Source organism: Nothobranchius furzeri, chromosome 5, assembly GCF_043380555.1.
Source record: "Nothobranchius furzeri strain GRZ-AD chromosome 5, NfurGRZ-RIMD1, whole genome shotgun sequence".
Taxonomy (NCBI): Eukaryota; Metazoa; Chordata; class Actinopteri; order Cyprinodontiformes; family Nothobranchiidae; genus Nothobranchius; species Nothobranchius furzeri.
Genome location: NC_091745.1, coordinates 6,503,388 through 6,516,223, shown reverse-complemented (window position 1 = coordinate 6,516,223; position 12,836 = coordinate 6,503,388). Strand labels below are relative to the sequence as shown.

General features: G+C 40.7%; 1 protein-coding gene across 1 annotated transcript in view; it reads left to right on the top strand.

Moving 5' to 3' along the window:
* Positions 1-6,025, top strand: part of kcnh4a (potassium voltage-gated channel, subfamily H (eag-related), member 4a) — a 41,196-nt gene extending 35,171 nt beyond the window's left edge. The window contains exons 12-15 of the mRNA XM_015975896.3: positions 1-320; positions 405-484; positions 671-744; positions 3,674-6,025. The exon at positions 1-320 is cut by the window's left edge and continues 45 nt beyond it. Coding sequence (XP_015831382.3) covers positions 1-320; positions 405-484; positions 671-744; positions 3,674-4,444 — 1,245 coding nt within the window. The 3' untranslated portion in view covers positions 4,445-6,025. The remainder of the gene's footprint in view (positions 321-404; positions 485-670; positions 745-3,673) is intronic.
* Positions 6,026-12,836: the final 6,811 nt, after the last annotated feature.

Below are 12,836 nucleotides of genomic sequence, written 5' to 3'. Positions count from 1 at the left end.
AATGATCCAGAGCAAGCAGACGGGACGAACTTCTCCTGGCAGAGGAGTTTTCCTCTGCTTCAAGCCTTGAGCAGCCCTGTCCATCAGTCCCGCCGCAGCACATTGGGGGAGGAGCTGCAACACCCTGAATCACTTCTCCGCTGCCGCTCACCTGCTCCGGGCAGCAGGGGTCGCAGCCCATCTCCTCATCCTTTCAACAAGAATGAGCTCTCTCCGTCTCCTCTGCTCAGTTTCAATAATGACTCAGACTTTATTCATCGACCTTCTAAATTACTGATTCCAGCCCTGCCTTGTGCTAGTCCCCTGAATCTGAGCCCTAGGTAACATTTTCACCCAATTATTTGTTTTATGTGCTGTTTAAAATGAAATTTGAAACAGGATTTATCTTTCTTCCTGCTTGTCAGAGTGGTGGATGGAATCGAGGACAATAGTCACACATTTCAGTACAATGTAGAGCAGGGTGAGATCAAGACTGATATACAAGGTAAACTCTTTAACAAGGTGAACATTTTTCATCTTAAACTATCAATTTATAAAAATTGATGGGCAAATCTGTAACTATATTTTTCCTGATTTTTGTTCTACTGTTTACTTTGCAAATGTCATTTGCTGTTTGACGTAATCCACAATGCCCAATGATTTATCGTATTTACCTTATTCATCTTTATAGGCCAGCAGGTGAGCGCTGACCTGCTTCTTGAGACAGAAGAAGTGAGACAGAACATCAGTAAACTCAACAAGGAGGTATGGTTTAGGATATAAAGTCTAAAAACAATTAAAGCTGCAATGCCAAATCAGCTTCAAACATTTTCTTCATGCTTTCCCAACAACATTCAACAACAAAATAAATAAATAATGAAGTGGTTCTGCTGCCTCTTTAAACACTTTTTTTAATCAGGGTTTGGTTTGGGAATTATGTGCCTAAGATATTGGTGACAAAATGGAAAATTTTAAACATATGGAGGATTAAAATGATAAAATACCCACACTTGTACTTGACTCCAAAGCGCTTTACACTACATTGTATCATTCCTCCCTTCCCACACTGATGGTGATGAGCTGTGTAGCCATAGCTGCCCTGAGGCTCACTGACATAGGCGAGGCTGTCAAGCACAGGGGCCACAGGGATTGATCCTACAATCCTCCGATTACCGGAAAACCCGCTCTATCTCCTGAGCTACTGCTGCCCCCAAATGCCAAACCTGTGACTGGAGGGTTACAAGTTGGAGCCCCGCTGTCTTTTTTTTTTTTTTTTTAGCTGCATGAAGGACATGTAGGACAGGCCCGTCCACAGCCGCCCACTCCAGGGTCGGCCGAACTCGCGTCCTTGAGCAAGACATTTCACTCACTTGCCAGCCAGACCTCTGGCACCTGTGCTAAGCAACCTGGATTCCACCAGTGTGTCCCTGGGCTGTTTGCAAAATGCAAGGACATGCAGCAGCCCCAAAAGAAACTTACTTCGTTTGTCATGTACTCTGCCATTTTTGATTAACTTACCTTGCTCTTCCTGCAGAAAACTGTACCTTGAAGCCATGCATTTGTGTTTATGGAAAGATGTGTCTTTGTGAATTTGAATGACTGAAATGCTAGCTGTTACCATTTAATTACATTAAGCTGAAGCCAACTGAGTACTGATGGATCATCAGGAGCGTGTGTGCAAAAAGTTTTTGAGCGGCCAGGTAGCACACAAGTTTGAGCAAGGGTGGCACAGGTAAACAGTCCATAACCTTAAAAATAATTATATATATATTTTTAAAAATTACAAAGTGTCAATCATAATGTAATGAGCTACTATAAACTAAAATAAAGTCAAAGCGCAATACCAATGGTGCAATGTTATTAATAATTATGTATGATGTTTTTCTAATTAATGATATTAAAACTGGGATATTCTCTGACATTGTAAAGTCAGGATATTTCTGAAAAGAAACGGAAGTACAGGGCAGTCAGAAGCGCTAAAAAACTTCACTGGATGGAGTAGATTTTATGTTCAGCATTCTAGTGCATTTAAATTGTAATTATTTTAATGTTTTTCAGCTAGCAAATGAAACAAGTGAGACTTAAAACCTAAAAAATATCAGTGAAATTACATCACATCGACTTGTAAGTCGCTTTGGACAAAAGCGTCTGCTAAATACATAAACATAAACATAAACATCAAAATCAACAAAAAAAGTGAAATGAAATAACTGGTTTGTTAATTTGTTTGAACCCAGTGGTCTCATTATCTGAAATTCAGACATAATTGTCACAAATATACATTCAGCACACATATTATACACCGAGGAAAAAACATCACGTATGTCGTTTACGTCAAATATTACCGTGTTTGACACGTGTGACCAGAGTACAAGCTGTTAAAATATATAGTCACATCAATAAAGTGTTTCATTTTACATATGTATTATGTTAGCAGCTGTAAGGCAGTTTAAGGCTTTTTTAACATATTCATAAAGAGGACAGCATGTTAATTATGTGTCCATCCCAGACAAGAGCTGATAAATAATTATACGTATTAATAATGCTGACATCAGGAACAACATCAGTGGAAAGAAACACTCCTGACTGCAACTGAAGATTAAATACAAAAAATGCTAAGATGGAAATCCAGTCGCTCAATTTTACAAGTGTAAACTCCACATTTATTAATAATTTAGTCATTAAGAACAAAGCTGCAGGTGCTGCTACCGCTGTGGGCCAGTGGTGTCGCTAATTCACCACCGCGTAGCTGCCAGCCACCGACACGAATAAAGTGGCGTCACTTGCCTTGTCCAATCATATTCACAAAGCGTCAGTAAGCCTAGCTGCTAGCCTGCCACGACGCAGGTTTGCTCTCCAGCATGAATTACCATGGTGAATGGGAGGGGCTTCAGGCTAGCCACATTGGTAGAACCGATTTAGGGGCAGTTACACCGGCAATCTCAAAAGAAAGCATGGTTTTGGGAAAATCTCACTTTCTGGATTACCCCCCCCCCCCCCCCCCTCCCCTGTTCTCTAAGCTAATCAGTAAAACATTTAAGAAACCATGGAAATCCCACTGACTAGTGTCAGTGTCTTTACAGCAATCCTCATACTAAGCAAGCATGTAGCAACGGTGGAGAGGAAAACTCCCTTTTAACAGGAAGAAACCTCCAGAGGATCCTGGCTCAGTATAGGAGGATCTTTTGTGATGCCAGTGCTTTTGTTTCTTGCATTGCATCACTGTAGTGTGTGGCAAGAAACAACACATTTAGCCTATAATTCAGTTGTTTTGCACGTTTGGAGGAGGATTCAGCAAAGCAGATGGATCATTCTTGCTGTGTGGTTGATAGTTCGGCCCATGGGAGGCTTGAAAAAAGTTTTATTGGAATTTCCTCCGTAAACGACCTCCAGCCACTCACGCATGCAGACAAAGTTGAAAAAAAGAAGAAAGACAGACAGACAGACACTAGTGTTTCTATGACTACATTGTGATTTCTTAGTAGGTATTCTTTTAAGTAAGATATAAACTTTATTGTCTTTATCTTAGTGAATCTGTAACTAATTCAACAGGTGAACTAGTACCAACATCAGCTGAGCATTTATAATGCAAATAAAATAAATATGAGAAATGAACAAAAATGAGATATCAGGACTTTTATTTAATGACCTTAAAGAACTAATGCACAGAATCACATGTTTTCTCTCTTCTCAGGTGAACAATTTACATGAAGATGTGTCTAACATGTCCAAAGAGCTCCATGATGTAATGCATTGCCTCCAGTCTCATATGACCACGCTGAATCACATGTCTTCTACATCCTGCAGCAACTGGCAGCATCATGCTCCTTTGAATCCATTAAGTGAATTGCACCTCCACCATGAAACTATAAGTCACCCTGCAAGAAGCATGTGCAGCTGCAGCAGGTTGCCTTTACACGGCAGAGGCTCTACCTTGCTACACACGTCAAGCTCTGCATGTTTAAACCTATGCTGTTCAAACAGAGAAGGACTTACTGCTAACAAGCTTCAGAGTACCTGTCAGACTCCTGGACTAAATCCAAGCTCCCCTTATAGGATCCACGATTCTACCCAGGGCGGTCCTTCTCTCCTGGGTATCAGTTCAGACTTCACTAGTTTCCCAATAAATTGTGGTCACTCCTATCCATCAGTCAGTGTTCACATCAACTCTGATGTTGAACCAAATTCGACCAAACAGCAGACACCAATTCATTCCTCCATCCCTTCAGGCCAGCCTCAGTATCACACCGCCTTCCGCTCTCTGTCACCCTCAGGAGTTTTCACTTCACCGTCCACATTACATGAAAAGAGCCAACAGAGTTCTGTGAGACTAAATGAACCAATAGGATCTAGCCCAGTTCACCACCCACAGGAGAGTGTGGGCTGTCTGCTGGAGCAGCTGTCAGACAGAGACTGTGGCGATCCACTCCACCCTGAGAGAAAAGACAACTTTGAATGTGATTAATGAATTTAAATGGAGCTCTTGTGTTGCAACATTGCAAACATCATGTTATTGTACTACTGCATGGAAATTATATGTGAAAGCATTTGTATATGTCTTTCTTGATGAAGGTCTATTACTCTGCTGATTCGAGATAAGCATGTCGTCATGTTTTCTTTGTAATGAGATTTGAGCTTTTTGGCTCACATTTTGAACCAAACTTGAGCAATCTAGATCAGTACTTTTCAAGCATTCAGCACAATTTTCATTTTAATATTAATCACAAGAAATACAAACACATTTACTTGCTTAATTTATCAGATAAAGGTATGGTGTCGCCCCCAGGTGGTTATACAAAAGAATGCAAGCCTTACATCTGATTAAAACACACACCAAAATAGTGAACAATCTTGGAGATATTGTAAACTGTGGTTAAAATGTATAGCACAATAAAGTGTTTCATGGTTCTCATCCAATATATGCTTTATGCTATTAGACAAGTGTAGGTTTTAGTCTCCTTATTTAAATTTAATGAACCATAAAAACATAACTTATTTAAACTCTGAACATGCAGAATTATGGGAACTACAGTCATCATTAGCAACGTTTACATGTGCCAAATTTCCCCAATCCAATTAAATATGTGCATGCAAACATGGCTATTGATCAAAGAGCATTTATTTGCCGAGTCATGCTGGGAAGGGATGGTAAATGGTCTGGATTTGTATAGCATCTTTTAGGAAGCTCTACAGGGTTCTGCTTTGGCAGTGAGTGATGTCATTGATCAGCCCCAAAAAGCACCCAAAGTAATATTAATAATATTAAAAGCATTTATTTAATAGAAGTATGTCATAATTTAATCCATTCAGAAGACAAGAGCAGCTCTGAGTTTTGTGAGACAAACCCTGTTAATTAAGTCTGTGGGGGAATTCCGAGTTTTCTGGTGTCGGGAGTTATCTAAATGTGATCTGTGCTTTTTTTTTTTTTTTTTTTGCTTCCATTCTGCTTCACCAGCTACTCTTCTAAACAGTGGCGGCTCCAGAAATTTTTTTCTGCAGGTGCTATGAAGGAGCTAGTCCTTTTACTGAGGGTGCTATGAAGGAAGTGGTCATGCGTACCTATTGTTCCCTAAAACACCTTCATCACTAGCAGATACACATGCATGCACAAAACCTCAACAACACCTGAAACAATCATTAATATACATTATAAACACATGAACAATCGCTGACTTTTCCATGAAATCATAAGCACATACAGCCACACAGAAAACCATCTATAGTGTTGCAAGGTTAGCTAACGTTAGTGTTAGCATTTCCAGCAGCAAAACCCTCGACTGCTGCGGCAGTAGTGGGTTGACTCTCTTCATCCAGATCCGTAGGGTTTTGTGGGTCTGAGATCACTTCCAAAGATTCATTCGTTTCTGACTGAACCCGTGGAAATTTGGGCAACAAAAACCGATCCATTTTATCACTAGCTCTGCCTTTCACTTGTTTGCAGGTGGAATATGAGGTCAAAGGTTAACATCAATTTCCTGTTTTGGTTTAAGTTTTTACTATCTATATGATAATTTACAGATAATTTTTGTTTTGTACTTTAAATATTATCACATCCATATGTTAAATTAAAATTAAATTGTAAAAAAAAAAACAAATCTAATGTTTACTTGGGGGTGCTATGGGGGTGCAACGTCTAATCCAGGGGTAGCTATAGCGCCCCCTAGCGCCCCCCTGGCGCTGCCACTGCTTCTAAATTTACTGCTGCCAGTTGTTTCGGACGTCTGCTGATGCCATTTCCTACTGAGTTACAACCAATCAGTGTGAGTTAACTGGAGGTTCCGCTCAGCTACTCCACCGGGCCGTTCGGAGTACCCAGTGGCGGTTTTAGCATTAAGCATAGGTCTGCAGGCACTTGGGGCCCCCTTGTGTTGGGGGGCCCCCTAGCCATGACCGCCGGCACCCCTCTGTTAATGCTACAATATTATTACCAACCTGTTGGCGCAGATGGGATTGGACATGCGCACTTCTCATTGCCATAATTCCTGAACAGTTCAAGAAATCATTAAAATTCCAAAAGTGCTGAAAAGATTAAAATTGGGGTTTCTCGTGCTTATACAATATATTACGGTAGCCACCGGTATTCCCTGTCTTGAGCACAACGAAGCACAACACTGATTCAGAGACGTGCTGAATTTGTCATCCAAAATGCTCCGTTTTATAACTTTTGAATGGCTGATCAGATTCAAAAAAATTCCAACGGTTCCTAAACGTACATAAAAGCAGCTTTCCAGCGATCTATAGCATGAAGCAATCAGAGTTATGGAAAATATCACCACGAGGGGAAATCCTGCTGTACAGCCTGATTGAAACGGAGCGCCACGGTGAAAGCGGATAACGGAACGGGGAAGCTAATTAGCATAAAAAGCCGGCATGAAATTATGGAAATACCTAAAAAAAAAAAATAACACGATCTATTAGGTGTCCCAGAAGGCTTATATCTTAAGACAGTGACCACGAAGAAGGACTGATCTCCAGTGAACCAGCATGAATGTTTGTTCAGTCTTTAGTTTTTTATTTTTTTATTTGAACAACCCTCAACTATCTGCCAATTGTAAGATTCAGCTTCATTACAGCATTATTTATCATTTTACAATAAATAATTATTTTTGCTAAAACAAAAGTTTTTGGTATAGCAGTGCACGGTGTGCCAGAGAAGCACCCCATGGCAGTGTGAGGTGTGCAGCACTCTGCCTGCAGCTGGAGAGAAACTGCTTCAAGGCTTACCACATCAAATAAAAACGTCTGAAAGTTTACAGAAATAAATGGTCTTAAAAACTGCTAAAAAAGATACCAAGGTTCAAACTTTTTTTAAGAATAGATGCATTACAGTTCAAAGTTTAAATTGCTCATTCCAAATTGTTTGCCCAGCAATTTTGAAGTTCCTGTTCAGTAATAAATTGTCACGAACAGAACTAGGAAGACCCGTGAAGACGCCAAACACAATGAGAGTAAAATTAAAAGTCTTTATTAGGAGGCAGAGTTACTAGAGTTGGGCGAGGCTCGAGACCGAGTCGGAGAGGAGGCGAGGGTCAAAACCAGATCGGATATACAGATACGGGGAACAGGCAAGAGGCGAGGTTGAGGACAGGCGAAGGTCGTGGAGGCAGGCAGAGTTCAAGGCAGGGGTCAGGAGAAAAACGAGGTCCAGAGGCAGCGATCAGGCAGGGTGGATGGCTGGAGAATTTACTGGCACAAAGTTTTCAATAATCTGGCAGAGACTGGGTAGCTGAATGGATCTTTTATAGCAGGGAAAGCAGGTGTGTGAGATGAGCTGAGGAGTCAGGAGCAGGTGAAGTGGATGAAGCTGATTACAGGAACAGGTGAGATGAATGGAGTTGATGGTGGTTGCCAGGGAAACAGGGCTTGTCAAGAGCTTGGTGAGGGGACCAGGTGAGCTGAATGAAGGCTGAAAAATGAGTGTCATGACATAAATGTAAAAAATTCAAATCCGTTTTTTTTGTATTGCTTTTTTCACTATTAAGCTGATTTTTTAAAGGCTTTAACAGAAATAAATTCTAAATACAAACCATACACTGAAAGCTGAGGTTGTTCTGAAAAAAGGAGAAGAGTTACACACACTTTGCACTTTTTATTACAATTTTACAGCCATAAGATTAAAAAATACCAGGCGGCCCTGTTATAATTATGGTCATTAGAGGGTTATTAAGACGGCAATGCACAAACAGGAAGTGATTGGTAGTCATTCCACTCCAATCCAGTTGTTGGCAGTAATGCACAAAACTATTGTTTGCCAAGTGCCATTAGACCACAAATAATAATAAGAAGAGAGACGGGAGCGTTCGTAACAAACTCAAAGCGATTGTCAAAACATTAAGCATGAAATGGAGTTGTCCTAGTGGCTCCAATAAGAGAAAGAAGCAGCTTGCTTCATAAAAGCTTTTATTTTCACTTCTGAAAGTGACGTCGTTTTTCGATGTTAACATCAAAAGGAAGCAGAAAGGAAAGACAATGGAAAATGTTTGAAGGGAGGAAAACATAGACCAAAATGGAAAATAGGAAAAAATAACTAAGACAAAAGCACAGGAACACCGACAGGAAAAAGAAAGCAGAGCAAATATTGAAAGCACTCAAAGGGAGAAAAATATAGGAAAAAAGAGGAGGACTAATAAAAAGGGAAAATAACTCATGTCAGAAGAGGGGAGAGTTTCGCAAATCCAGTTAAAGGTAAGATTGTCAAAAATTTAGTGTAGTACCAATGTTTGTGTTCGCCTTGGGCCCCCAAATTTGCTCAATCCGCCACTGGGAGTACCGACTCCAGAGCAGGTACTCAGAAGGTTCCTGAAAACAGGCCCCAAAAACGGTCGGTCGGGAGGTTCCTGTAAATCTACCCTGAAATTCTTGTTGTGAAAACAAGCCTAACATCACCATCATCTCAGTTCATGGTTCTACGCCCACATCTCCATAATTATATGGCTTTTTTAACCCATCTTTTATATTTCTGTTGTTCGTGGTTAGGAGCCTTGTTCTGTCCCTGTCCCTTACATGGTTTTACCTTGTGCAGCTGATTTATTGATTGTATTTCCTGCTCCCTATCTTACTGCTTTTGTGTGTCTTCGGCTTGTTTCTCTCTCACACTCTTTTCTATGTTTTTTTTCTTCGTTTATTTCATTCAAAATAAAAACAAAAAAAACATAGAAACAATATGATATATATAACAAAAAAATCTAATTTGAACAAAAAGGAGCAGAATGAAGAAAAACATCTTATAATTTCTGCCCCCTTTTCCAGTAGAAATAATCAATTTATATACAATTACCATTTGTCAGACTGTTCATCACTTTTATGGACAGAATTTCTAGACGCAGCCGTGGTGTGGAGTGTGTCGAGTTTGGTGGCAGGAGAATCTCGTCTCTGCTTTTTGCGGATGATGTGGTCCTCCTAGCTTCATCCAGCTCTGACCTTCAGCTCTTGCTGGGTAGGTTCGCGGCCGAATGTGAAGTGGCTGGGATGAGGATCAGCACCTCCAAATCTGAGACCATGGTTCTCGACCGGAAAAGGGTGGCTTGCCACCTCCGGGTCGGGGGAGAGGTCCTACCTCAAGTGGAGGAGTTTAAGTATCTCGGGGTCTTGTTCACGAGTGAGGGTAGGAGGGATCGGGAGATCGACAGGCGGATTGGTTCGGCGTCTGCAGTGATGCGGACGCTGAGCCGATCTGTCGTGGGGAAGAGGGAGCTGAGCCAGAAAGCCAGGCTCTCGATTTACCGGTCGATCTACGTCCCAATCCTCACCTATGGTCATGAGCTTTGGGTAATGACCGAAAGAACGAGATCGCGGATACAAGCGGCCGAAATGAGTTTCCTCCGTAGGGTGGCCGTGCTCAGCCTTAGAGATAGGGTGAGGAGCTCGGACATTCGGGAGGGACTCGGAGTAGAACCGCTGCTCCTCCGGATCGAAAGGAGTCAGTTGAGGTGGTTTGGGCATCTGGTCAGGATGCCTCCTGGACGCCTCCCCGGGGAGGTGTTTCGGGCATGTCCTGCCGGCAGAAGGCCCCCGGGTCGACCCAGGACACGTTGGAGAGGTTACATCTCCAATCTGGTCCGGGAACGCCTTGGGGTCCTGCCGGAGGAGCTGGTGGACAAGGCCGGGGAGAGGACGGCCTGGAGCTCCCTAGTTGGGATGCTGCCCCCGCGACCCGGACCCGGATAAGCGGAGGAAGACGACGACGACGACGATTTGTCAGACACACATACAGATTCATTTTAAACTTTTTCCTGTTTTTAATTCCAAAGTGATCATGATCATTGATTTAATTTACATTTTCATAATTATTTAGTACACTTAGTTTGGTACGTTTTTTTTAATATTTTAAATGACAGTTTTTTTAATTTCCCTTTTAAGGTTATTCCATAATTTAACACCATTTACAGATATATTCCACTCCTTAATTTTAGTTCTAAATCTAGGTTTTGGAAACACATCAGTTTCTTTCAGCATGTAATTACTAGTTCTCTTTTCAAATATCCCCTGAATGTTTGTTGACAGAGTACCTAAATTGGCTTTATACATGGTTTGTATGATTTTCCAGTCTTTTAAATCATGAAATTTCAGTAATTTATATTTAATAAACAATGGGTTCGATGGATCTGTACAGCCACTATAATTGATGATTCTCAGAGTTCTTTTCTGTAAAATAAATAAAGGTTGTCTATAGTTTTTGTATGTTGCTCCCCAGATTTCTACACAATAAGTCAAGTATGGAACAATCAGTGAATTGTACAATGCCAACAAACCAGAATTAGTCAGTGAAAACTTGACTCTATGTAATACTCCTAAAGATTTGGCTATTTTACCTTTTTTGTAACTAATATGGGATTTCCATGACAAGTCTTCATCAATAAGAACTCCAAGAAATTTAGTTTCTTTTACTCTTTGAATTGCAATCCCATCTATTTCCAATGACACATCACTGTTCTTTCTATCATTAAACAGTATAAAATGTGTTTTATTAAGATTCAGTGTCAATCTATTTATATCAAACCAGTTTTTAATTTTAATCAGTTCATCATTTGTCACAGGCTGTGCAGTGGCGCAGTGGTTAGAGCTGTTGCCTTGTAGCAAGAAGGTCCTGGGTTCACTTCCCAGCCTGGGATCTTTCTGCATGGAGTTTGCATGTTCTCCCTGTGCATGCGTGGGTTCTCTCCGGGTGCTCCGGCTTCCTCCCACAGTCCAAAAACATGACTGTTAGGTTGATTGGTCTGTCCAAATTGTCCTTAGGTGTGAGTGTGTGTGTGCATGATTGTTTGTCCTGTGTGTCTCTGTGTTGCCCTGCGATTGACTGGCTCTCTGTCCAGGGTGTACCCCGCCTGATTGCCTGTTGGAGATAGGCACCAGCCCACAGCTTCATTGCTGATTTCTATCGTTACAATTTCCATAACATTATCTTCCATCATTGTCATTTCCTTCACTAGTTTACATTTTAGATCTGATTTAATGAACAGGGCAACCCCACCTCCTCTTTTATTTTTTCTATTTACAAAATAAAGTTCATACCCTTCCATTTGTACTTCATCCATCATATCATCTTTGAGCCAAGTCTCTGTTATAGCAATGACACTAAATTAGTTTTTGAATTTATTTCAATAATCTTTGATAACTAATAACTTAGGAAATAAGCTTCTACTATTAATGTGGATAAGTGACATTGTGTCCTTAGTTATTCTACCGCAGATCAATTGTTCTTCTCCAATATAATCACAACTTATGTTTAATTCATATAAATTTCCATCTATTTTATTGTCAATATCATATATTTTATCATCTGTATCCATTTCAGTTGAGTGATTTTTGCCCGTTTGAATCAAGACCAATATCAAACCGAGTTATCCATGTTGTTTTTACAGTATCCAAAATAAGTTTGGAAGCATAAATTCTGATGATCTTAACTATAGTTTGTAAAATTGTTTTATACACTCATTTATCACTTGTATTTCTCTACTTCTGTTAGTTCCTTAATGATCAGAATCTTTGCCTGCTCCGGAGACCCATTTAGTTTAATGAATGCTTACAGTCTGAAGTCCATGTTGACTGTATTTTCTTTTGCTTTCTCAGAAGTCTCGCTTGCCTTGCAATGTCTGCATGTTTCTTGATTAGGTGTTCATTTATATGTACATTGGTTCCCTTCAGCTTCCTTCCTTGTTGAAGCAGTTCTTTCTTGTGTTTTCTGTTCATAAATCTGATAAGGATCGCAGGTCTCTGATTTTTATTTTTACGTGGAAGAGGATGACATCCCTCTATGTCCTTGGCCTCTAGATGTATCCCTTTGCTACCAAGAAAGTCCATTACCTGCCTAAGTTGTTTAATTCTTGTTCAGGTGGTTCTCCACTCTCTGTAGCTCTTGCATAAGTTTGGTGTGTTGTTTCAAGTCCTGTCACTATTACATCATTTATTCTTGAATATTGTTCCAGTTCTGACACTCTTTCTTCCAGTAAGATGATTTTCCTGTCCTTTTCCTCATTTTTTCTTCTCAGGACTTTAACCTCCTCCACTAATTCCATGATCGCTTTCTGTTGTTTAGAGACTGTTGTAATTTCTTCTGACATAAAGCTCAGTGATTTCTTTAAATCTTCCAGTTCCTCCTCAGCCACATTGTCTCTTTTTGGAGGCATTGTTACTGACTCACCCCAGTAGAGCCTGGTCTGGTAGCTGGAGCAGAACCTGGGCCTGGTAGCTGGAGCAGAACCTGGGCCTGGTAGCTGGAGCAGAACCTGGGCGTTAAACAGGGCGTGTTAAACAGGAAGTTGTGATTCTGCGTGATACTGGATCTTCTCAAACCCTAATTAAACGGAGTTTGCTACCCTTTTCTGTAACTAGCCACACTGGTTACTCGGTTCTACTGC